Source organism: Hyperoodon ampullatus, assembly GCF_949752795.1.
Source record: "Hyperoodon ampullatus genome assembly, chromosome: 4".
NCBI classification, from domain to species: domain Eukaryota; kingdom Metazoa; phylum Chordata; class Mammalia; order Artiodactyla; family Ziphiidae; genus Hyperoodon; species Hyperoodon ampullatus.
In genome coordinates, this window is record NC_136917.1 from 92,528,631 (window position 1) to 92,554,714 (window position 26,084).

The following is a 26,084-nucleotide window of genomic DNA, read 5'->3' on the forward strand; positions in this document are numbered from 1 at the left end:
TTATGGGTGATTAAAAAAGCATGAGCTGCAAAGGGGTAAATGAAGGTAAAGTATAAGGTTGTCTCAAAAACAACTAGAAAATAAAAGGAAAATGTGAGAAACTAAATAGTATTAGGGAAATTTTTTTTCCCTAAAAGACATCACTTAAGCTAAACATTATATTGTTCAATGTTACATTGCTCTAAAAAATACATTTTAAGGAAAAAAGAACATTCTGAATATATTCTTTAAAAAGCAATAATACTGCATGCAGTGTTTTACATATCTTTTCATAACCAAATGAATGAAAATGCAATTCCTGATACTTAATGACCATATTTAGGTATTAAAATAAACAGGTGTCCCATGGAATGAATGAGATGAATAAGGATCATTAGTCTTCCAAACTGAAGATGATTAACAAAATTGAAATGCAGGAAGCTAGAGAATCAGGGAGCTTACACTGGCAAAAGCCAAAAAATATTTTAGGATAATAGGCTTCTTTTGGATCATTTGAGAGGCATTGAATAGTCCTAAAATCATTCCCATGACTCACAACAAGCTGATTGTGTATAATGAAGGTTAGAGAAGAACATCCTATTATAATTCTTCTGAAATCAGTGGGGTTATCAAGTAACCTGGTGTAGAAATATCCCTACATAAGGGAAGTGGATTCCTTCATACATCAGAATGAAAAGGCATAAATGAGATGAGGTAAGCAACTCCAATCTTTATTCATATTTATTCTATTGTGCAAGGATAATTTCATTCCTCTTCCTTCCTAGTGGTTCAAAGGACTTTAAGAAGGACTGACTCTATTATTTGTTTTATATAGTTAGGACATGAACTTTTTTTTTTTTTTTTTTTTGCGGTACGCGGGCCTCTCACTGCTGTGGCCTCTCCCGTTGCGGAGCACAGGCTCCGGATGCGCAGGCTCAGCGGCCATGGCTCACGGGCCCAGCCGCTCCGCGGCATATGGGATCCTCCCGGACCGGGGCACGAACCCGTATCCCCTGCATCGGCAGGCGGACTCTCAACCACTGCGCCACGAGGGAGGCCCAGGACATGAACTTTGATGAACTACACATTAGAAATTCAACACAAATTAAATTCTTTTAGATTTTAATACCATTGGACTAATAGGTATACCACCTCTGGCAAGTCATTTAACCTTTCTGAGTATCGATTTCCATTTCTGTAAAATAGAGGGGCTGTGCTAGATGGTCCCTTCCAGTCACACTGCTCTCCTTCTATCACTCCAAAGATTCAGTCTCTGTGTTAAAAACAAGTGCTTTAAAAATGAATTAGTACACAACACATAAGATGTACGGTTTTTACTATTTTCAGAAGAAAAGAAAATCAAAGTCATGGTTTCGTTTTCAATAATGCCTTTTCAGCCATGTTGCAATCTTTTCCCTTTATCTGAAAAGGCCTAAGAGGCTGTGGAATTTCATGCAGGTTGAATGTTACCTTCTTGCCAATCGTATCTCTCTCCGAGCTGGTCTCATGGTCTCTGCCTTTCATTTTCTAGTCCCTGTCACCCCATATATTCCACTTAAAAATCAAAAATGTAAAAAATGGAAGGATATAACTTATTTTTGTTCATTGTTCAAAAAGGTTTATCTAGATTAAATGTCAAGAAGGAAGATTTGCACCCCTATATATGAAGAGGAGTGTGTCCAAGAAAGTCATATATGCATTGTGTCTTTTACCATAATAGTAAAATAGCATTTTAAATCCAAACACCAAATTTTGTGAAAAACTGAAGAATAAATATAAACTCTCCTTCAAATTCCTAAGTGAAATAAAAAAGTGCTAGAATAACCAGACAGTAATTAAATGCATTTTCTTCTTTCAAAGCACCCCTTTTCTTAGGAGAACTGAGATTTAATTATACTTATTTTGATAAATGCAAATTATTCTGCTCATGTCCCAAGCCCCAGGAGATTTCCCTGATACACCTGTAGTACAGGAAAAAAAAATGTAGAAGTAACTTCAATCCTCTAGGAAACTTTGCGCCTCAGTTGTCAAACTTTAGTTTGCATAAAAATCAACTGGGGGGCTTCCCTGGTGGCGCAGTGGTTGAGAGTCCGCCTGCTGATGCAGGGGACATGGGTTCGTGCCCCGGTCCGGGAAGATCCCACATGCTGCGGAGCGGCTAGGCCTGTGAGCCATGGTCGCTGAGCCTGTGTGTCCAGAGCCTGTGCTCCGCAACGGGAGAGGCCACAACAGTGAGAGCCCCGCGTACCGCAAAAAAAAAAAAAAAAAAATCAACTGGGGAGCTTGTTAAAATTTCAGAATGCTGGGCTCAGTGATGTGCTGGTAACACACAAGCTCTCTGAAAAATATATGTATGCATGTGTAAATATACATTTATTATAGTTTTACTAATATAAAATATGTGTAGGACACAATTTACAAAAAATAATAAAATAAATAATATTCTTTATCATAAATTCCATACAACCAGTTGAATTTCACAGAATTATTTCCTTAATTTTTTTTTTTTTTTTTTTTTTTTGCGGCACGCGGGCCTCTCACCGCTGTGGCCTCTCCCGTCGCGGAGCACAGGCTCCGGACGCGCAGGCTCAGTGGCCATGGCTCACGGGCCCAGCCGCTCCGCGGCATGTGGGATCCTCCTGGACCGGGGCACGAACCCGCGTCCCCTGCATCGGCAGGCGGACGCCCAACCACTGTGCCACCAGGGAAGCCCTGTTTTTTGATTGTTTTTAAACCAGATAGAAAGTTTACTTCTGACTCACATTAAAGTTCAGTCTTATAGGAGTCCAGTGAGGTGGGGCTTGATGATCTTCTAGGGATCCGTCTGTATTTTTGCTTTCTCCCCTAGAATATTGCCCTCTTCTGCAAAGCCAAAGTTGGCTTACCACCACCATGTCTAAATGAATGCCCCTTAGAAGTGGAAAGAGCTATGCCCTTAATTTTTCCTTAATTTTTCTCTAGCCAACCTATGGCTATAACTGACGAGTGAGTCGTTTGGACAAGAATGTTTGTTGATATCCTTGTTTATTGAAAAACAAAGATATATGTTGGAACTGCACTTTCTCGTCAACAAAGTGAGCAAAATCTTTGCAGTACTGGATAGTAGTTTTTGAATACTGAAAAAAATATTTCTTCAAATTTTTTGGCTATTCACAGTAATCGGCATTACTAATATTTTTTTCATTGTTTTCTTAAATCTAAACAACCAACAAAATAATTTATGAAGCACTGATTTGTAGCATTTTTCAATTTCGATGGTGTAAATTTTCCCACTACGGTTAATTTCAAGCTACCAATGTGACATTACCGAACACTGGGTTGGAAAGACACACTATTTTATAGTATTTCCACGATACAGATACAATAGACGTAAATACCCTCCAGAGCAAAGATAGTAGTAAAGTGTAGTAAAATAGTTAGAGAAGGATGACCTTTGAGTATTTATTGCCTTTATTTTTAATCAGGGCTATACTTAACAATCAGCTCACTAACTATCTGAAAATTAGCAATTGGCTCTTATGGGTCAATATGAACCAGCTCTAGTACACCACTGCCTAGCCTCTACTTTTTGTGCATTTGATTCAGTAGGTCTGGTTGGAACCAGGAATTTTCATTTTAAAAAGCACTCCAAGAAGATTCTGGCACAAGTAGTTCACAGATCAGATTTTGACTGTACGTGGACTATGTACTGTAGAGGTAATTCTATTAAGAACTTCCAGCTAATTCTAATCCTTTTAATGAAACAGTAAGAGGAGTTCCTTGGTTTAAGTAAACACTGGCAAAATGTTTTAATTGTGAAAACATCTAGTGCAGGTAAGGATATGAGGTTTGCTTATTCACTATGGATTGTAAATTGGAAAAACTGTTTCATCAGGTAATTTGGTGGAATCCGTTAAGGTTCAACACTCCATAACCCCCAAATCCCATTTGTAGTCTACCCTGCAGTAGCAATACATGGTTACCTAAAACATTTCTAATGTTAAAGTTCACCGCAGCATTGCTTGTAATAGCAAAAAACTCAGAACTTAAACGTCTTTAATGGGGAACAGGATATATAAATTATTATATATCCACACAACACAATACTAGGCAGTCATTATAAATAATGAAAAAGCTTTCCATGTGCTGCCTTAGAAATATTCCCAGAGTACTCTGTTAAACTAAAAACAACAGGAGATGCAGATCTGTGGAGAGTGTGATCTGAATTTTGTCCAAAAAAGAAAAGCAGTGCAGATATACATACATATCTGTGCTTTCTGTGTGTATATAGAAATGCTGGGATAAGCATATGAAAACCTGGCAGATGTAAATTCAGTTACCTGGGGTTGGGGTTGGTGTAGAAGGAAGATGGGATTGAAGAAGGTATATTATAGATTTTTTTTCTTTTGAATCCATACACCTTTTCTTCAATAGCTTTACTGAGTTATAATTTACATACGTTACAATTCACCCCTTTAAAGTGTACAATTCAATGGTTTTTTAGTATATTCACAGATCATATGCAACTGTCACCTCATATTATAGATTTTTAAATAGTTAGGTATTGTGAGTAACTTTGGTACTTTTCTTTTTAATGGCTTTTTGTATTTTCCACAAAATGAAAAATAAAGTTTGGGAGAGATTATTTTAATGGGAAAATATTCAGATATATCCAGAGTCCTCCAATCCTTGTTAGTATTTTAACCAATTAACTCAAGTATTAAGGAACAGGTTTCTTTGTTCCCATACCAGAACTATTTGCAATTCTGAAACCTGAAAAGCTTTGGAAGCCTAAAGTTTTTTTTCATAGTGTTTGGCAGCAAAATCTGATCTGAATGAATGTGATGCTACTTGCATCTGTCCTTATCCCTTGTGGTGTGACCATTTGAACGTTTTGCTAAAGGAATATTAGCATATTTGATTAGGGGTAGTGTCTCAGATGCCCAGAGGTGATATAATGTAATATATGATTTATGTACTTGAAAACCTTTCAAAAAGGTTTAAAGTTCTTAATTCCAAATTGCATCTGTCCCAAAGCACGTGAATAAAAGTCTGTGCCCCTACATCAAGGAATATGAGACAAATAGAAAGTGGGAGGTGGGGAAGCAAGAAAGGAGACTTGCTGCATAGCACAGGTATCTGAGCCTTGGAGAGAAAAGGGAAACTGAGGTCAAGTGAACCCTTCCTGGGACCCCAGGGCTGCTGTCCCTGGAGTTGAACTTGGAAACATTATGTGTTCCCTGGAACAAAATATCATGTTGAGAACTAAACTTCTATATGCCGGAAGGGATTAGGCTTGCTGGAATGTGTGCATGTCAGGGTCTTATTCAGAGAAGGCCAGGCTGAATGCTAGAAAGGTGCCACCTCTGTGTCCTTTAGTGTAGAGACTCAACGGCTTTCAGGCATCTCCCTGGGGGAGGGGAATCATTAATAACACCCTCCACGTTTGGAATTTCAAAGGAGATTCTTCAACATGGAAAGTAATCCAGAACACCTGAAAATACCTGGGTTTAAATACCCTGATCCATAGCATCCCTCACTTTGCAGAGGAGAGAGTAAAAGCAGGCTTGGTATATATCTCCCTGGAAAGCATGCAGGAGGAAGCTACTTCAACAGATTTAGAAAAGACAACACAGGCAGCAACAGGAAGCAATATTCCACCAGTTTCCCACTCTCTCTGTAATCAGGCATCAGGGAGTCAAGAGCACCTCTAACGATTACACTGAAGTCAGAGTAGTCTGCTTTATACTGGAATGAAATAATTTGAAGTGTAGCTGCCCTGCCACTGATCTATGCTCCACCTTGTTCAAAAATGCATTAGCAAGAGATTCTTCCCTGGCCCACAATTTCAAAGCTTTTTGCATAGCTTCCCGGCAGAGTCTTGTAAGAGGCAGACATGCAGCAGGAGTCACAGTGGGATTAGAATTCCTCCAGAGTCCTCAGTTTTCCCTTCTGCCTGCCACTGTCTCCCCTTCCCTCATGCTCACCCTACTACTCCTTCAGTGGTGGCGAGGAAGGAGCCCCTTGTGTGTGTACGTGTACAAGTGTGGAGCACGCATTTCACGAATGCATGACCTATGTCTAGTAAGACCCACCTGTCTGGAACTAAGCTATTCAGAAGCCACACCAAAACGGATCATAGCCAGGATGGAACAACACAGGAGGGCAAGAAGAAATCAAATCTGAAGGTTACCAAGTCCAAGCACTTGTGTTTCCATGATTTTATTCAAAAAGTTCCCTCTAAGGGTTTCAGTTCAGAGTCTGTTTACCCTAAATTTATAAACAAGTATATGAAATTTAGCTGCCTAGATTCCATATCATCAATTTACTACAAGGCAGAAGGATGCCTGTAGGAAATCAATCTGGCGACATGAAATCTTTTTCTAAACTAGGTGTGGTCTTGTTTGCTTCTCAACCCCCTCTCTTACTGCACAGACTGTACTGGCTCATGTAATTACAGTTACTGTTTTATTTTCAATTGCCCCCATTGGATGAAGGCAAACTTCTGTTCTTACTCATCTTTGCCTCCATGCGCTGCTCTTTTTGAATTAAAATGAGTTGAAGTGGTAGCTTGACAACAGAAGAAGTTACATAAAATAGAGAGAAGCAGATAGAAGAAGGCAACAAGCCCAGTAAGATGAAAAAACTCTATCTACTCCTAAAATTTGGAGGGAAATAATTGTGCAGTAGCTGATATCCCGAATGATATCCCAAAATTATGAAGGAAAGGGAGAAAGGGATAAGGAAGACAACTAACATTTATTGCCAGTCTGCTCTGTGTTGGGCACAGCGTTAGGTATTTAACATCTGCACCTATTTTAATTTCATGAGACGCATTATATATTTGGGAAAGATTTCTGTCCAAAATGTTTGAAGGCTATAGTACTTAGAGTGTTAAAACCTTAGCTTTCTGGAAAACTTGGCTACTGAAAATGATTTGTTCTTTAAGCGTTCTAACTAGAATTTTGTGATCTGATTTTACTAATATAACCCCAGAAATTTGGAGATGAAACCTCTTACAGCTCAGCCTTACATAATGGAGAGCCAAAAACAGGATCCCTCGGTTTCATTCATCTCATTTAGAATATAAGTATTAAACACTCACTCTAAGGAAAATGAATTGTTTAGCTGTACTCCCAGGAACATGCTAAAATGTAGGTGTACTTTGAGGGCTGTGATGAAGGAGTAGAAGCAAGCTCTGGATGTGTGTGTGTGTGTGTGTGTGTGTGTGTGTGTGTGTGTGTGTGAGATCTGTATCCTTGATAATACCTGTTAGTTTTCTTATATGCACCAAGAGCTTAAGGACAGTAAATAGTTTATAGCATGGAAATTTTGCCAACTCAAAGACAGAGATTATGCACTTGGGAAGAAATTCTTGCCTCCTTTTTAAGATATCAGCTCCAAACTTCAGTTGGTGAGTGCAAGAGTTTTCTAATTTGAGAAATGAGTTACTGTTGGAGACTAGTAAGCTAATGACAGAAACTCTGTAAAGAAGAGGCCACTTTTCTTGATTCCCCTGGGCCAAAACATCTAGAAGAAAAGTGACAAATTTCTGCAACAATCTCAGCAGAATTTTCTCTATGGAATAAAACTTTATAGAAAAAATTTGGCAATGAAAGAAAGAAAAAAGAAAGAAAGAAAGAAAGAAGGAAGGAAGGAAGAAAGAAAGAAAGAAAGAGGACCAGGTAGAATCTCTAGTTCCTGCTATTCTAATTTCCTTAAGGTCAGGAACTTGGTCTTACAGTTTATCTCTGTATAACTGAACTATGAATAATGAAAAAGTCTGTGGAGAACAGGAAACAGAGCATAACTAGGAAAAGTCCACTGGCAACGTGACAGACATAAATACAGTTCTGTGTCTAAACATAACAAGAAACTTTGACACCCTTGAAAAGTAACCAACATATTCTTTATATTATGGGCAACTATGGCAAAAGGTTGCATTTAGGGTAATTTATATCACTTTAAAGCCTTTTACGGGAACTATATGATAGTAGCTAATATCGAGTGCTTAGATAACTTTATAGGAACCATTATGATCCCATTTTATAGATGAGGAGGGCAGAGAAGTTTAGAAACTTGGTGAGGATAACAAAATTAGCAAGTGCCATTGTCAGGTCACCTGGTCTTAGAGTTTAATCATGTAACCAAATACTATGCTTATACGGGACACACATTTCTAATTGGGTTATATTCTGTTTTCCACAGAATATTAATTTATAAAAAGTTATAAAGCTTACATTTAAAAAAGAACTCAGGGCTTCCCTGGTGGCGCAGTGGCTGAGAGTCCGCCTGCCGATGCAGGGGACACGGGTTTGTGCACCGGTCCAGGAAGATCCCACATGCCGCGGAGCGGCTGGGCCCGTGAGCCATGGCCGCTGGGCCTGCACATCCGGAGCCTGTGCTCCGCAACAGGAGAGGCCACACAGTGAGAGGCCCGCGTACCACAAAAATAAATAAAATAAAATAAAAAAGAACTCATTCTGGCCTTCCAGAACGCCTTCCAGGCTCGCCCTGGCCTCCTAACACCCCAATCTTTCTTCATAAGGCTGGTAGCTTTCCCATGCACTCAAGCCTAGGACTGAAGTGAAAATCTGATCAGGTTACTGCTGATAAGCACTCTGGGTGCTTTCAGAATAAAGTCCTAACACAGATCTGTATGGTCTGGTCCCCACCTTTCAGCTTTCTTCTCCTTTCTTGCCACTTACCCCTTTGCATTTCACACTCCAGTAAGGCCAAATCACCAAGAGTTCCTTGCGGACATGAGGCTTTTCACTCCCCCATGGCCATGCACATACTTCTACTTCGTCGGGAACACGTCTTCCCCCTGCTCCCACTTATCTGCTGTCTCCTGATCACCATTCAAATCTTTGCAATGGTTTCATCTTCTAAGAAGCCTTTCCCAGACAACGTCCCACTGCCCTTCCAGGCAGACCTGTTCTGCTCCACCTCTCCACGGCCTCCATATCTGGGGTGTGTTTCTATTACTGCCTTTAGACGCACTGTTCCTGTGTTTGTCTCTCCTGCTAGAATGTACTATACTCCTTTGGGCAAGAAGATCAGTATACCCAGCACTAGCCCAGGTCTGACATTATGATTGACATGGCATTTAATAAAGTTGGTTCCTTTGAAATGACACTTTACAGTTTCACATTCTGCTCAATTTCCAAAACAAACAACAACCAAAACAAAACAAATATTTTGGGTATTCCACAGACCTATCTTTTCCTACTACTAGGCCTCCCAGTCCAAGATATAACCAGCTGGCTTCAGGTTATGTTCTCGCTGATACTTTATCACATTCCAACAAATTTGAGAAGATATTTTACCTTCACTGTTGATGCTTTATTATAGAGAAGTCCTAGGCTTCTCAACTCTCTAAAACCTTCCCTATGTGGAAAAATGCTCATACCCTTAAGCCAAACATTTTCCCACTTTTCAATAGAGTGCAGTGATTTCCTCATAGTGTTAATCTGCTTCTGATTTATAATTTATATTCTTAAAAATGTCATTAATAGTTCTAATACTGTGAAGTTCAAATCTTCTCTAACACTAAGATGATTATGTATATATATATAATATATATATAACATATCTATAATGCATTTTTAATCATTAAAAGATATGTTATAATTCCACTTCTAGGTTCATCTGGAGATAAGTGTGTGATCACAATATAGAACCTTTTTAAAGTATAAGTCACTTCTTATAGTTAGTCAGGCACATAGAGATTTACTTTAACTCTTTTTTGTCAGGAGGGTATGAGTGGGAATGCAGTGCACAAACTGGCAGGTACTGGCAGGTATTTAACATAGTGCTTATATTTGTGGAATTTAAAAACATGAAGAGAATGTTACAACATTGTAAAGGAAAAATAATCACATGATCCTGTCTCTCATGCTTATTGACTGTTTCTTTTTATTCCTTGTTCCTTATAATCCTTCAAAACATACAAGCATACATACGGTTTTATGTAGTCTGTACAAAATTTTATGATTTGCTATTTTTGTTGTTATACCATTTATTTAATTAGTCCCCTATTAAGGGACGTTTGTTAACTTTCCAGGTTTTCATATTACTAGTTAATGGTATATAAATAACTGTGGGTAGGTAGCTCATTAGAAAACAAACCAACCAAAAAATCCAACAAAACCCTTCCTTTAGTTTAGGATGAAAGCCTAGAGCAAGATTTTAATGTTTTATATAAAATGTATATAATATGATAAAGTTGCTTTCTAAAACACTGCACTAATTCACAAAGCTCCCCAAACTAGCATATTCATCTAAGCCCTGGCAGTCCTGGGTTTTATAACTCAATCTCCACTCACACCCAATTAAGTAAACGCAAAATGCTCTCCCGTTGTTTTAGTGAGATCTGATATTTTCCCGCGTGTTTACTTACTATTCTAAGCCATGTATAGTTTAAGGCACAAGATAGTATCTAATGCTACTGAAAGAATTATATGGGTGAAATTTTTTGTTTACATTTTTATTACATTATCATAAGATCTATGAATTATAGGTCCGACCTCATATGCACCTTCTTTTAGAAAAATGGTTCTCAAAAAAGTGAAAAATGAAAAATTAGTAAGAAAGTTTCTAATCAGTCTCTTATAGTAAATAATAACTATATATTTATATATTAAATATCAATACTTTTTAATTACCCCATATTAGACATAAATTATAAAATAAAATTAATTCCTCATCGGTAAGAAGTTAATTTAAATTAAATTATTACAGTAATATGTTTTAAAAACTAGCATATTATATGTATCATCCATTTCCCCTGGGGTATCAGTACTGTATCTGTTAGGAGGTACTACAAAGCTCAGAGGAATTAGGCTGAAAAGTCAAGTCTAGGGTTCTATAGAAGGATGGAGAGTAGGGGTGGGGTCCTGTATGTGTGGACACTACCAGCTACTTTAGTTGTGGTAATTGGGGAAAGCCTTCCTTGTTTCTTTGGGAAAATAATAGTCTTGTCAATGCTTTGGAAGTCAGCAGTCTTAGAATCTGCCTGTTCCCCTGAAACCAACATGGTAAATTTTTAGAGCAGATAATTTGTGTCTTTGTTTCTCAAACATGAACATTATTTATTCCTCTGTTTTCAACAAAACCTTGGCTCAGCACTACAATTAACAACTTAAGATTTTAGGTCCTGTTCCAAAAATGGAAAGCTATTTATACATAACTCAAAGCATATTTTTTATAAAATATCAGGTTTTACTTGGAAGTTAGGTTCATGAGCTGGTCCACAGGAGCTTGTTTAATCGATAATATATCTGATTGTAGTACTAATTATAATTTTTCATTATATAAATTTATTCTTTTTAAAAAAAATTTTATTGGAGTATAGTTGACATAAATTTATTCTTTCTAACGTCCTTTTCCAGAGGAAGACTGCATTTATTGTCCCAGTCCTGAATGCTGAGAACCTATGGAAACTTTCAGCATGGGGTGCTCTTAGCAAAGGCCCCAGAGGATATTTCATAGGCAGAGATGGATATGTACTTCTAAACTTAGTTGCTGGACAGAAAGCTAATGCATCTAGAGAGCAAAATGTATTAGGTTAGTTAGTAGAAAAATAGTGTTAGAGAACTCAAGAAAACATGTAGAAGTCAGCAAGACAAAGTAGAAAGGCTGAGAAGCCAAGAAGAAGACTGCTTAATATTTACACTCCTGTGAACACCAAAGTGTGAACCTGGAATGCAGTTGGAGTTTGACTAAATGCAGCAGAAGGAATAATAAGCCCAGTCTTGGTAGCCTTGGGAACAGGGCCCTTTCCTCATGTCAATGATTCTATGATAAGAAAAGGAGCACTTAAACAAAGTGCATGGTAATATGGGTAGACCAGCAAGTGTCTAGGGCAGTGTTCAGCAGCCTCTATGGAGTGGGTGGGGTCCACGCATCCGTGCAGTGGGCAACAGATGAAGTGGCAAGTGTGGATTACAGATAAACCACTGATATGAACCTGAGCATTTGAGAACTTTTTAAAATTTTTTTAAAAAGAATGAATTTATATAATGAAAAATTATAATTAGTACTACAATCAGATATATTATCAATTAAGCGTTTTGTGTTAACAAAACATGCTGACTCTCCAGTGGCTTGCTTCTAGTAATATAAATAAATTATTAGTCCCTATTCTTTCTGACAATGCTGCTAAGAAGGAATCTTTTAATAGGAGACGGTGGATAAGATAATACATTGGAAAGGAAGAGAACCCTGAAATCAGCATAAGAAAAAGCACACAGTAGGATGCATAAGAGAATATGTGCATAAGAGATTATAACTTTCAAAATAAAAGTCATTTCTTCAATAGTCTCAAATTCCAAGAGACAAGAGCAGCTGTTTACTAGTGGGCAGAGGGTGTAGTCAATTCTTCATTTTATTATATAGAAAACAGTATATATATTTTAAACAATATAGTATTGAAGTTGAGCTTAGTTCCAACATTTCAAAACTTACCTCTAAAAGCACTAATATCCCCATAGTGTACTTGTAGTACAAAGTATTTGCTTCCAGTCTCTCCTCCAACTCTGAATCCAACACCTGAAGATATTCAAGAGAAGATAAATTAATATTTTAGAAATGGAAGTTAAATAGAGCTAATCAAAGGTTGCTGATCTATGAAATCCAAAAGAAAAGAAAATAGCACATAATATATGAAATTATGTTATATGAAAATGGAAATAAACTAGACATTCAATGAAAATCTCTGATATAACCTATCATTCCTTCTCTAAGCTCTGATAGAATTCTATTCGTAGTCTCCACTTCAGAACCAGAGTGAACACTTACACTTTAAGAGGACAATTCACTCATTTTTCAAGAAACAGAACAAAACAAAACAAAACAAAATTCTGTCCCTGTTGATTACATTACAGACATACATAAACCCATTATTTCATTTTGTTTTGTATATACTCATATTCATTTTTATTTTCTGATTGAATATAGGAAACAGACTTCTTAGGACCATCTCAGGAAATTGTTTTTCTTCCCATACAAAAACAGGTATCTGCAAAAATATCATTGAAGAAACCAATTACCTACTAGATTACAATGTCAATAAAGTTTTGGAATCTGAAGGGTGCCTAAGAGTCTTACTGCTAGTACAGTTTGCTAGTAAGCTAAAAAAAAAAATCTACAGAGAAAATATTTATAGACAGAGAAAAAAATTTTTTTTAATCTTCTCTACCAATGGATCTTAAAAACATCAACAAATCTATGACAAACCTCCCTATTAGTTTCCAAACTTGTTTGATAGTGGCTGCCTGGTAAACTCTAGCGAGAACTCTGACACTCATTTGAAGTAAAGCAAAACAGAAATCAAACTATTGGGTGAAAGAGAGGCTCAAGGATGTACTGCACAATGCATGGAATATAGTCAATATTTTGTAATAACTATAAATAGAAAGCAACATTTAAAACTGTATAAAAAGATTAAAAATATTAAAAAATTTAAAAATTAGTGCAGGCATGAGTTAGGGAGGCATCACAAGATGCCATCCCTCCATCCCTAAACCACGGCAGTCCTATTCTGTTTCAGAACTATACATTCACTTTGATACTAAGAAAGATCCAGGTAATAAAGGAGAGTCCGGTAATTCACTCACACATTGGAAGCTATGGACAGTTTAGAGGTGAATTCAGAAAGCCAGCTGAGGTTTGGCATGACATTAAATACCCAGGTTCCAGGACGATTAAAAATCTGTTTGCTGAAATGGCAATTTATTTCATTCCTAGCTCTCTTGGCTCGTGAAATGCTCCTGCTGTCAAGAACCAATGTGCCTCAGGCCAAAGGTGGCTTGAGGTATACTCGTTATTTTCTAATTCTATCTAAACTGTTGTGTGAGCCAAATACTTATCAAAGAGAGGCAGAGAAAGAATAACAACCTAAATGAAACCTTTTCAATATAAAGCAGGCAATAAGGGTACTTTTTAGTGTGAAATTGCAACATAGAACATGGTCAAGAGCTGTTGGAAAGAACATATAATAAAAAGTACTTTGGAATCAAAAACTAAGCAGTTTAATATAAGGCTATCCAAGAGGCCTCAGGTATACCTTTGGGGAGTCTGGTTGGGGGAGCATTTCTTGCCCAGGCATATAGAATATTGGCTTTATCTGTACAGGTTCCTTCATCACAAAACCTGAAGAAAAAAAAGTAGCTATAAGTGAAGATTCAATTAGTAAAGTGCATAAATCTCTTCCCATGGGAGGAGTGGGGAGGGAGAGGTATTTGAAAACAAGGTAAAGAAAAGTACATCAATATACCATCATTATAGTCATATCAGCTTTAAGACTGTAAGGGACACTGGAGCAAAGAACAATTTTATATGTGAAAAAGCACCTATAAAGGGAGATTTGTTTGTTAGTTGCCTGATGTGAAACAATCCTGTGAGGTAGATATACAGTTGAATTCAATATGTCCATCCTTGGAATGCACTCTATGTAATCAGGTAGAAAAGTAAGCATTACACAAAGGGTGTGTAAACCAAAGCCAATGCAGTGGAAATTTGGAAGTGGACTAAAAGAAACATCATACGCATTTCCCATTTGAGGATTGGTGGCATTTATAGTGCCTACCCTTAGCAGGGTGAACAATACAAGTATATCCCACTCACAGGGTTCTTGTGGCTTTTTTAAAGTTTATGAATACTGGTTATGCCATTTATAAATTGTTTCAAGTCACTCAATCTTACAGAGCTTCAGTTTTCTCTCTTGTAAAACAGGGATAGTTATACTTACTTCACAGAGTTGTTCTCTAAAGTAGATGATATAGAAATGAAAGCACTTCATAAACCTCAAAGCACTATACCAGCGTTCTGCATTATTTAACAAAACATTTACTTTATCTAAAGACTCACTGTTGAGAGGCAGTGTTATATGCTCAAAGGAGCACAGGCAGAAAGACATATCTGGAGTTGAATCCCACAACCTCCCCTTAATAGCTGTGTATCTTGGACATGTATATCAGCCCTCAAAGGCCCAGTTTCTGTGTGGAAACCTCTCTGATGGGGAGTGGTGGTGGTAATACGTGTAAGGCACCCAGCACAGTAACTAGCACGTTGGTATCTATGGTAGATCCAATTTCACAAATGGTAAGCTGTCTGACTCCAAACCACACATTTTTTCCCCATTACACTATATCTCTTAGCTGGTTCTGTTATATAATTTGACTTGTTCAAAACACTGTTGGGTGACATTTTCATGTTGCTTTTATATATTTGTGTTTTGAGAAACTGGCACCAAGCAAGGTCAGAGTCAGGAGTTTAGGCAGATCTGAAAGGTCTGAGGACCGTCAAGGACAAGGACAAAAACAGCTTCTTGGCTGGGAGGTTGGCTCACACAGGAGAAAAAGTGCATTGCCCATGCCCTGGAAGGGAAGTGAAGGCCGACCGTGGCAGCTTCTGCAGGGACTCCTAACATGCTTCCTGCTTACAGCCAGAAATGGTGGGAGAGGATAGGCAATAAGTGCAGACAACAGTTATTCATCTGAATAAAGGGCCAGGAACCAGGAGGTCCCTATAACGTTCTATTTAGCAAATGCTCTAGCTTCTCTAAATCAGGCTGTAGAAAGAAATTGGGTAATGTGCAATGTAAAGCACATCAACCAGTGGTTTCTTACTGTTCACTGTCAAAAACGATATACTTATGATGCAGAATCATTAGCATGTGAGATGCGTGCATTGGAACAAATGTCTGTGACATCCTTGTGCCAAGTGTGCTAAGAAGCTTGGGCTATTGGACAGTACACAAAAGCATAATTTCCCTCCTTGGCCTCATGCTATAATAGTTTAAGAAACGAGATTGTCAGATGTGATGAACTTGGTATCTCACTGCTATGAGCTACTAAAATTTAAAGATCTTGATGGCAATTTTCATAGCTTTCGACAAAGATCATAAATATACAAGTGCTTAACAGCAATGTGATGACAGTCTTAGGTTAAACAAGATAATTGCTTCCTCTGATATGAAAGTCAATTCAGTGTATGGCTAGAAAGAACCAGAATGAAACATAACAGAGAAAACTGGTTTAGTAAAATTTTCTAAGCTACATATTTGATTATGTCATTTGCTGGCACAAATTCTTTCAAATGCTTCCCAAAAATAATACCAAAATAAAATCTAAACATTGTAGTATAACACATGAGGCTTTTATGATCTGGGCCCCTATTATATCCCCAGAAAAAAAAAAAAACTTTTCAGTCATGCCAAGTTGCTGCCAGTTTCTAACCTCTCTCTTCTCCACTGTTCTCTTTCTGGAAAACCCCTTCTCCAACTCTCTGCCTTACAACCTTGTTCTCACCTTCTCATTCAAGATTCACTTCAAGTCTTCCTCCTCAGGGACGCTTTCTCTGATGCCCGTCCCACCCAACTTGCATTCTTTAACCATAGCACACGTCCTAAGTATCAGCTTGCTTATCTCCTCTCCAACCAGACTGTGTAGACTTTGAGGTTTGGGTCATATCTTTCACCCTGTACTCCCAGCACCTACAGCCCTGCCTGGCATTTAGTAAATATTCAAGAAATGTTTGGGGAAGTTAACTTCTAAATACATTTTTTTTTTTTTTTTTGCGGTACACGGGCCTCTCACTGTTGTGGCCTCTCCTGTTGGGGAGCACAGGCTCCGGACGCGCAGGCTCAGCGGCCATGGCTCACGGGCCTAGCTGCTCCACGGCATGTGGGATCTTCCCGGACCGGGGCACAAACCCGTGTCCCCTGCATCAGCAGGCGGACTCTCAACCACTGCACCACCAGGGAAGCCCTCTAAATACATTTTTAACTTTTTATATACAGACACTTAAATAATTGAATTGGCCTAAGTTTTATTGTACTGTCAAGTATAACATTTAAAAAAGATATTAAATGACAATAAATTTGAATTATCATTTGCCTGGAATTCCATACAAATCGGCTCATACTCACTTTCACAAGACATTGCAAGTAGGTTATACTTTACAGCTGAATAAGCTCAGAGACTGTAAATAACTTTCAAAAGGTCACACAGCCAAGCCATGATTCAAAGCTCTGGCTGTCACACTCCCTATATCTCTATTCATGAGACTGACTTACAGGCAGAGACTTCATGGTATTATATGAAGATCAGCTTTGATGATTACTCTCATACCTGAACTAAGTTGCAATTCGAGTATGCAATTCTAAAATCAAATTTTAGATAAAATAAGTTCTTATTTGTGAAGAGACAATGTTTCATGCTCTCAACTGGTCTGGTAAAAGAAGAGCTCCAAAAGCAAACTCTGATTTGATTTTAAAATCCTGTTTTATAATTTTAAAAAAATTATATAAAACTCAAGGCTGAGTAAACGATGACTCACTGGAGGGACCTGGGATATTGAAACTCATTCTAAAACTTAATGAGTGAGAGGACTAAGTGAAGAGGAAAAACAAGAGGCCAAGAGAAATGAGTCCTACAATGGATAACATAAAGGAGTGGCAAAGAACATTTGGATAAACTCGCCGCATCTTTTCATTTTCAAATTTCCATTTCCCATTTTAAATGGAAACAGTGTCACATTTTCTCCACATAAAATGACCAACAGAATAAAGATAGTATTGCATATGTTGGCTTTCCAAACAGTGTCTTGTAAAAATAGTGAGAATTTTTACTATTCTTATTGAGAAAAAGAGTATTAAGGCTAGGAAGCAAAGCAACCCTTGATCAACGGCTCTTGTAATTTCAGGCCTCATCGACCAGGTTTCTCATTCTTATAATTCTAGCAGCTACTCCTAAAGGCTTGTCTAGATTAAGCCAATTAATTGTGAAAAGATTCACATAGCTCCCTAGTGGTTTCTTAGTATTCACAGCAAAAATGATGAGAATTAACATTTGAAAATAAAACTACTCTGGATTCTTGGACCTCTGCTATAGAACCTTTTCACCTCTAATCTATGGGGAAACCATTCAGATGACATGAATATTTCCAGACTATGCCAAGCTCTGAAAAGTGCTAGCCTGTCATTTTGAATTATCCAAATAGAGCATGATTGACTGTTAGAGTACTCCTCTGGTTCTATCTGTGAAAGGTTAGTTAAAACCCAAGGTTACTCAGAGAAAATCAGAACTGATAAGTCATTTCTTCTTTGGTCTGAAAAAACTTGTTTTAATAAAACTGTCATGCCCTAAAGTTAAGTCTGTACAGTCTTAAATTACAATTTTAATGCATTAAGCATCTAACAGAATCACAGGAAAATTAATCCAAAGTCAGAAAGTTTCTTTAAGAAACGCACATAAAAATCAATGGCATATGTGGAATGTCCTTACTTTTCAAAATTACATCCAGCATGAGTCAGGTATTCAAATTTCATTAACTGCTCTATAAACCCACAGAACACATTTCCCAATTCAGACAAATCCTATGTGAATTTCAATGCAATGTGTATGCATTAACATAGTAATTAGAAGGATACTTAATGGGAAAGCTAAATAGGAGAGGTGATTAAAAGGCACCAGCCTGAAAAATAGCACAATATCTAGGCATCATCCTTACTCCCCACCCTACCCCTCTCCACCAACATAGAGAGGCTCTAAAGTCCACAAGAGCAGAAGGTGTATCTGTTTTGTTCACACCAAATTCTCAGTGCCTAAGAATGCCCTTGGTACGGAGTGGATGGTTAATAAATATCTTATTAATAAATGAATAAAGAGAATAGTTACCATTTATTAAGTACTTCTATGTGCCAGGCACTGCACCAACCATATTACTGACATCCCCTCACTTACTCTTTGTGATGGTCCAATTAGGTGGGATTAGTAGCCCCATTTTATAGATGAGGAAACAGACCAATACAGATTAAATAATTTGACCAATGTTTATTGCAACTATCAAGTAGTAGAACTGAGATTTGAACCCAAGATGCTCTGATTTCAAAGTTCTGGCTCTATATTAAATGTTATAGCACTGTGCTATAACACTGCCATCCTATTTAACATAAATACTTGTCTTGTGAGAAAATAATAATGTTCAAAATTATGTAATGCTGGTTTCTGTTTAAACTCTCAAAACGGTTACAACCATGCCATTCTATTTTATTAAAGTTGACACTAGTCCACTAAGAATTGGTCAGTTGCTAAGGAACTCCTATCAACACCTCTATTACAGGCACCTAAAACTTAGACAAGGAATATGATCATTGGTGACCAGAAGTTAGAGCAAGATGCCAACTATATTTTAATGAAGATTCTTTATACCATTCAGATATGCAATATAATAATATGAATCTATTACAATATTAAAGGAGAAAAAGGAAATGGATGCAATTAATTTTCACCTAGCAGTAATTCATGTCTAAACTTTGCTGCTACACTCAAAGACACATTTTATAGTGCTTAGAACAAGGGATAGCACAGATTTTGGAGACTGTGTTACTCTTATTTATACTGACAAGGAATTTATGTATGTTAAACTTTAAAAGTTTCATGATGGCAGAAAAAACAGAGGGGATTGCAGAAGACATGCTGTGAATCTTGCTGTATAGTGTATGGATGACAGGTAGCTAGGATGTGGAGAGGGTGCATAATGGCAGTGTATGCAAATACCATTCTCAACCAAAGAATCATTATCATCATAAGGGAGGCAACAAAGCTGTAGACTTTTCTGGAAAGTGATATCACCCTAAAAAAAAAAGTCATTTAAATGAGTAATCAAGCAGGGTGTCTCACATACAGGACTCTCTCTCTCCCTCTCTCAATCTCCCTCTCTCTCTCTCTCTTTCTCTCTCTCTATTTACTTGTTTGTTTGTTTATTTATTTATATGTTTTAGCTACTTTTCTCTTTCCCCTCATCAGCATCTGTAACCCAGTGAAGACAGTGGCATTTAAAAAGACACAGCAGGGCTTCCCTGGTGGCACAATAGTTGAGAGTCCGCCTGCCGATGCAGGGGACACGGGTTCGTGCTCCGGTCCGGGAAGATCCCACATGCCGTGGAGCAACTAAGCCCGTGAGCCATGGCCGCTGAGCCTGCGCGTCCGGAGCCTGTGCTCCGCAGCGGGAGAGGCCACAACAGTGAGAGGCCCGCGTACCGCAAAAAAAAAAAAAAAAAAAAGACACAGCAGGTGGTTAATAAATAGAAACAGTTGAAAGGGATCTTAGCTAAAGCTTCATAGGATGGTAAAGCTCTATTGCTTTAGCTTGAGAATGATTCCAAGTTAGAACAGTTGGAAACAGCCTCATTTAACCAGCTGGGATTCTCTTTTCAAAAAAGATTCAACAACCTGTAGAAGTCCCCTTAGATTTGTAAACAGTAGCTGGTCATAAGCATCATTAGAAATAGTTTCCAAATCAAATATTAATTAATAAGACTGAAAACAATAATTTTAGCTCTGCATAGATTTCGTCAAAGTACAAGACGTAATACAGAAGAAGCCCATTCACTTTAATCACCCAGTATTGTGAACACACAATCTTGGGGCTTGCAGTCATAAGTTGCCTTAAGCCCTAAGTCCTCTGCTCAGCAGAATAGAAAGTGCATAAAACTATACAACCTCACCTCACAAAGAGAAAGTGCTCCAGAATTACTCCAAATGCCAAAACAATGTGTATAAACAAAACTATGATTTTCAAAGCTTGAAACTCTGAGTAGCTAACCACTCATTATTTTTAAAAAAATGATTGTTACAGTAAGAATAAAGAAAGGTATTCATTGAATAGATAAATGGATATTTCAATTTCCAAGGTCTCCTAAAATTCACCATATTTTCATGGAGAGCAGGAATAAATTTTTAATATCTAAATCACCTAGTTTTCAGCACCTCATTTCCCTACTGACTCCAAAAAGCCACAAAGAGCATCTGCTCAGTTATGGCTCATATTCAGCCAACAAATCTGGGAACTTAGAACTGCTACACCTTGACTTAAGTCTGCAAGCACAAATGGAGTCCAACAAATCGTGCTATTGCTATGCTTGCTCCAGTCCTGGTGCTATCACTTTCCCTTGGTGCCTAGTTGCAGTAATTGTCTCCTCCTTTAAAAGCCTGGGAAAGAAGGGATGAGACTTAATCTGACAGGTACTGCTGCCTTCCTGACATGGGCCAGCATAGCTGCTGCTTTTCCATCAGCTGGTCCTTATTTGCATCCTCGAGAGGTCTGTTAATTTAGAATTGAGCACCAGGCCCACTCTAACTAGAAAGGGACCACCCCACAGTATATTAAAAGGTTCACATCAATGTATGCAATTTAAATGCACATGCATATAGTTAACTAGACACATTACCAGTGTGAGCTGCTAATTTGGAACGAGACACAAAAGACTGGATGGAGTATGTGGAGAAAAAAAAACTTTAAAATTAAAATGACTAAATAATGAAAACTGCTTCATGCTGTGTCTACTATTTTCATGTGAACTTAATATAACTGTAAATATATTTTAATGAACAGTAGAAAGAGGCAATTACAAAGAGCAAAGGAGGGCAGCACAACAGTAAAACATCATCAGAATAGCTCTTTGCCGTCATATTAAAAGTGCTGCCTGAAGACAGGGGATGAATTGTAACTTCATAATTTCAGGGGAAAAAATGTTTATTACAGACACACACCTATGTGCCAACTTGCTGGCAATGAAAACAGAAAACTAAAGTGAAAACGGGGAAATCCTAGCAAACAAACAGAAAAGAGAGGAAATCTGAGCTTGACGCTTTGGTTGTCAACAACAAAAAATTAATCAATAGTGAATCTAAGAAAGAAATGGAAAATTTTATTTGAGCCAAACTGAGGTTTATAAGCTGGGAGACAGTCTCTCAGAGAGCTCTGAGAACTGTTTGGAAAAGGTCAGTATATATGTGATTTTGGTGCAGGGAGTATGTGCAATCAAGCACACATCTCAGTAGAAGGTTGCTGCTGGTCACAAGGAACAGACATCTTAGTTAATGGTTTTAATGCTTTTCTAACTATGGGAAGATGCAAGAAACTTAGTTCATAAAATTTTCTCCTGAAAATGTCTATCTGAGGGCCAGTTTTGCCAGTTTTCCCAGAGCACAAAGTGCTTCATCGTGACCTTCACCCTGAACTCCTTTCAGAGTGTACTGTAGGTCAGCAACTGCAGTGGCTAATGGCTTGACTCTTGTAGAACTGGATGGTGGGCAACATTCTCTATCCTACAATTCCTTCTCTTTCAGTCTTAATTTCGACCAAAGTTTGGGAGGCATTTCGTGACTAATTCGTCCCTTGTTGCTAGGGATGCTCATTCCCAGACCAGGCAAATATTTTGTTGATAGGCCACTCAATGTGCTATTACTGGACTGGGTCCTGTTAACAGTAGCCAAAAGCCTCTGGACCATCTGTCTTACTAAGCTGTTATGGTCCAGGATATAGTTTCCTCTTGCTGCTTTTTCCCATATCTGGAGTTACACTATTACCATCATTGATCTTATAGGACTATATATTTGGTCAATGGTTTCAAATCGCCTAATCATCATTAATTTTATCTGAGGCTCAGTCACATATTTGGTAGCATAAGAAACAATTATCTTGTAAAATAGGCAGAATACAAATAATACTGCTAGTGACGTGAGTAAGGTCATAGGTGAGGATTTAAGCTAAGGACTTACATTAGGTGTAGCCCAGCATCTCCCAGATTGTCTGACCAGTCAGTTCTGCACCAATCTCTACCGTTAAGGAAAATGATAATTGCCACTGTACATAAAGTTTACCAAACATGTCTGCGCGTACAAGGTGAGTGGTGGGTCATCGTGAGCCCTGACAGGATTGAGAAAGGAATGTTATCTTCTAAAGAAGTACACGGCTGTTGCCAGAAGAAGAAAAATTGATCTTTATGATTGACCAGATATTTCTGTCATTGGGGAGGTCTGATTAACACATAATGCAGATGCACAATGCACACTAGAGGGGAGGGAGGAGGCCAAAGGGCAGAGAAAAAATTTTATGTTTAAATTTTTCTTGTCTTGCCTTAAAATGTGAATTTTTAATCTCATCATGGTGTTAAAATATCCTCTTTGCTTTATCTTCTTTCACTAAAACACCTTTGTATTCTCAAAATGATTTCCTTAGGGTGTGAATGAGTTCTTGATATTCTTACACATCAAAAGCCACTGCTGGTATCATAACCAAAAATATATGTGAAAGTCTGAGAATGTTCATTTAAGTACTGTCAATATCATGGAGTAACTGAAGAATAGATTTGCAACTATAAAATGAGTGTGATAAAGTCCATGACTCAATGTAGAAAAATAATGCAAGGCTTTTGACACTGATAGATTTTTGTTATTAGTGTTATAATTCAGGTGGGAGGATAAGAGGTTAAGCAGTCGGAAAACATCCGCTGACTGTCTCCAGGGCTGAGCCTGAGTGGCATCGGGGGTAGGGAGTACAGGATGTTTCTGTGAAGCAACTGAAAAGTTCAGCCCATGAAATATGCTCTGAGCTCTAATGCTTTAAAGAGGCATGGATTTTGCCAAATATTGGGGGATAAAAAGCCTATCCCATTTTTAAATTGAGAATAAGGCTGGATTGTGAAAGCCAGGTCACTAGAACAGTTTCAGTTAATGTACATTTACTAGTTTGCATATTGAACAGATCCTATATATGTAGTGAAAAGATCCTATTTTTAAATGTTAGATGAACACTTTGAGCTGGTTAAAAGCATCAATTATTGTCCTTGGTGTACGGTTATAAGGTCGATTATAACTACTCTAGAGATAAACAGGGAATATATGCTGCAAGGCAGATTTTAAAAATCCATTTAAAATGACATGGGTATAGGGACTTCCCTGGTGGTCCAGCGGTAAAGAATCTGCCTTCCAATGCAGGGGACGTGGTTTTGATCCCTGGTCAGGGAACTAAGATCCCACATGCTGCAGGGCAAATAAGTCCGTGCGCCACAACTACTGAGCTCTCACCCCTCAACGAGAGAGCCCGTGTGCTGCAAACTATGGAGCCCACGCATGCTGGAACACACACGTCACAACTAGAGAGAGAAAATCCACGTGCCACAACTAGAGAGAAGCCAGCACGCCACAATGAAGAGCCCGCACCACAACGAAAGACCCTGCATGCCTCAACAAAGATCCCACATACCACAACTAAGACCTGACGCAGACAGAAAAAAAATCAAGAAAATAATTAAAGAAAATAATTTTAAAAAATAAATAAAATGACATGGGTATAATGTCATTAAGAATTCTAATTATTCAGTGATGCAACTCAATGGCAAAACACAGTGGCCTGTCTGCTTGAGGTGAGTTAACAAATGCAACTCACTCATGTCTCCAACTCCTAATAAAGATGTCTTTCCAATCTGATTCAGCATTTGTGTGCAATTTATATTCACAGAATTATGGAATTTTAGAGCACAGAGGAGTTCTATAAATGATCTAGTGTTAGTCCCTTGCTAAAATGAAAAAATCAAGGCCAGCCCACATGGGATAAATAATTTACCCATGGAATCTAGACAGTTAGCTACACGTTCACTCTATAATGCTCTTTCAAGTAATATTTTAGCAAAAAAAATACGTGCAGCAATTACTTTACTCAAAATTGCTGTTTTCACTCACATTTTTCTTTGAATTCTCTCTTTCCCCAACCTGGAAGTCTTTTGGAAATATATTTTACAAACTTAATTTCAAAACAGTATATTTAAGAATATTAATATTTTAAAGGAGGCAACATAATGTGTTTGCTCTGATATTCCCTTAACATGAGAACGGTGAATTACGCTTAGCTCATTGTACATAATTTTTCTTAACAATTAGGGCCATAATAACATTTAAGTGATGTTTTATTTTTTCACTCATTCTCTTGAACCAAGAGAATCTGCTAAAGCAGGTTTTACAAGCTTACATTCCCTCTAGCCATTTTCACTAATTCTAGTTCAAAGGTAAATATTGCTAATTTCACAAGACATATTTTTAAAACATAAGGACCAAAATGTGTGATTTGCTGAATAAGATTCAGAAAAGGCTGTCACAGAATAATCTTTTAATGCCAGCATTTTATTTACAAAAATTTACTGAAGAGCAAAAACAGGAATGTTGATATCAACGGGTATTAACTGTGATTTGCTGACTCCATTTTTATATAAACCCAGTCATGTGAGCTGGGTTCCCATGTGATACGCCCCTTTCATCAAATAACTTAAGCCTATTAACAAATGCTTTGATGGTACTTGGTCCATGGAGATTTCCACTAATCGCCCTGTGCTTTTAACACTTCCAAATACATATTACAATTGTTTATTATAAAAATGACTAGAAAGCAGTCGCTGCATGCCTTGAATCAGCCTGATGAATATTAGGATGCACAGAGGAAGGTCTATCAGTCTACATGATCATGCTGGGGCAGGACCACAGAACAGATCCCTTTCCAATGCAAAGCAGGACACTCCAGTCATTCTGGATTGTTAAATATGTAACAGTGATTCTGCCTATAGGTGCAAAATATGAGGCTTAAAACAGACGGCTATTTTCAAAGATCACTGATCTTCATGAACTACCAAAGAATAAAATGAAAGGGAAGATCTCAAGCCATAATTATGCTGTAAGCTTCTGGGGGTAGAAAATTATTTATCCTAGAACATCCCACAGCACCTGCTGCAGTTCAGGCATATAACAGGCATTTAACAGATGTTTATTGATTGTTCAAGACATGATATTAAGATTCACTGCAGTGATTAAATTCTAAAACTGCAACAGTTACTTGAATAAATGGGAGGCACTGTGGTAAAAGAGAAATAACTTTAGATTTGGAATCAAACAAACCAGTGTTCAATCCTGGTGTGACACCAACCAGCCATGTTACCTTGAGCAAGTCACTGAATCCTTGAGCTTCAGACTTCTTGCCTGTAAAGTGGGGACAATAATACCACCTTTGCAAAGACGTTAGGCTAAATTTTAATTTTCATTTTAAATGGGGTATACAGATCACCTAGCACAATGTCTGGGATAAAAGAGTACTCAGTGAACAGATCCATGGTGCTCTTTGGGTTGAATCATGAACTTAAAGAAATAAACATCAGAGTATCCATTATCTCAATTTCAATCTTTCTTCACAAGCTGTCTCCACCTTGACACATTATCTATGACAACAGACATATATTTATAAAGTCAGTGACAAAGACTGATGGCTGTGTTCCACAGCAGACTAAATAA

The 26,084-nt window shown here is 37.8% G+C and overlaps 1 protein-coding gene across 16 annotated transcripts in view; it reads right to left on the reverse strand.

The window, feature by feature from the left end:
- The window catches only part of PAM (peptidylglycine alpha-amidating monooxygenase), a gene marked incomplete at its 3' end in the record, with an annotated part of 155,283 nt that overhangs the window by 76,969 nt on the left and 52,230 nt on the right, over positions 1-26,084 (reverse strand). For all 16 annotated transcript variants that reach the window (XM_079703722.1, XM_079703721.1, XM_079703720.1 and 13 more), the window contains exons 5-6: positions 14,027-14,112; positions 12,427-12,510 (exon numbers count right to left, since the gene is read on the reverse strand). In XM_079703722.1, coding sequence (XP_079559848.1) covers positions 12,427-12,510; positions 14,027-14,112 — 170 coding nt within the window. The remainder of the gene's footprint in view (positions 1-12,426; positions 12,511-14,026; positions 14,113-26,084) is intronic.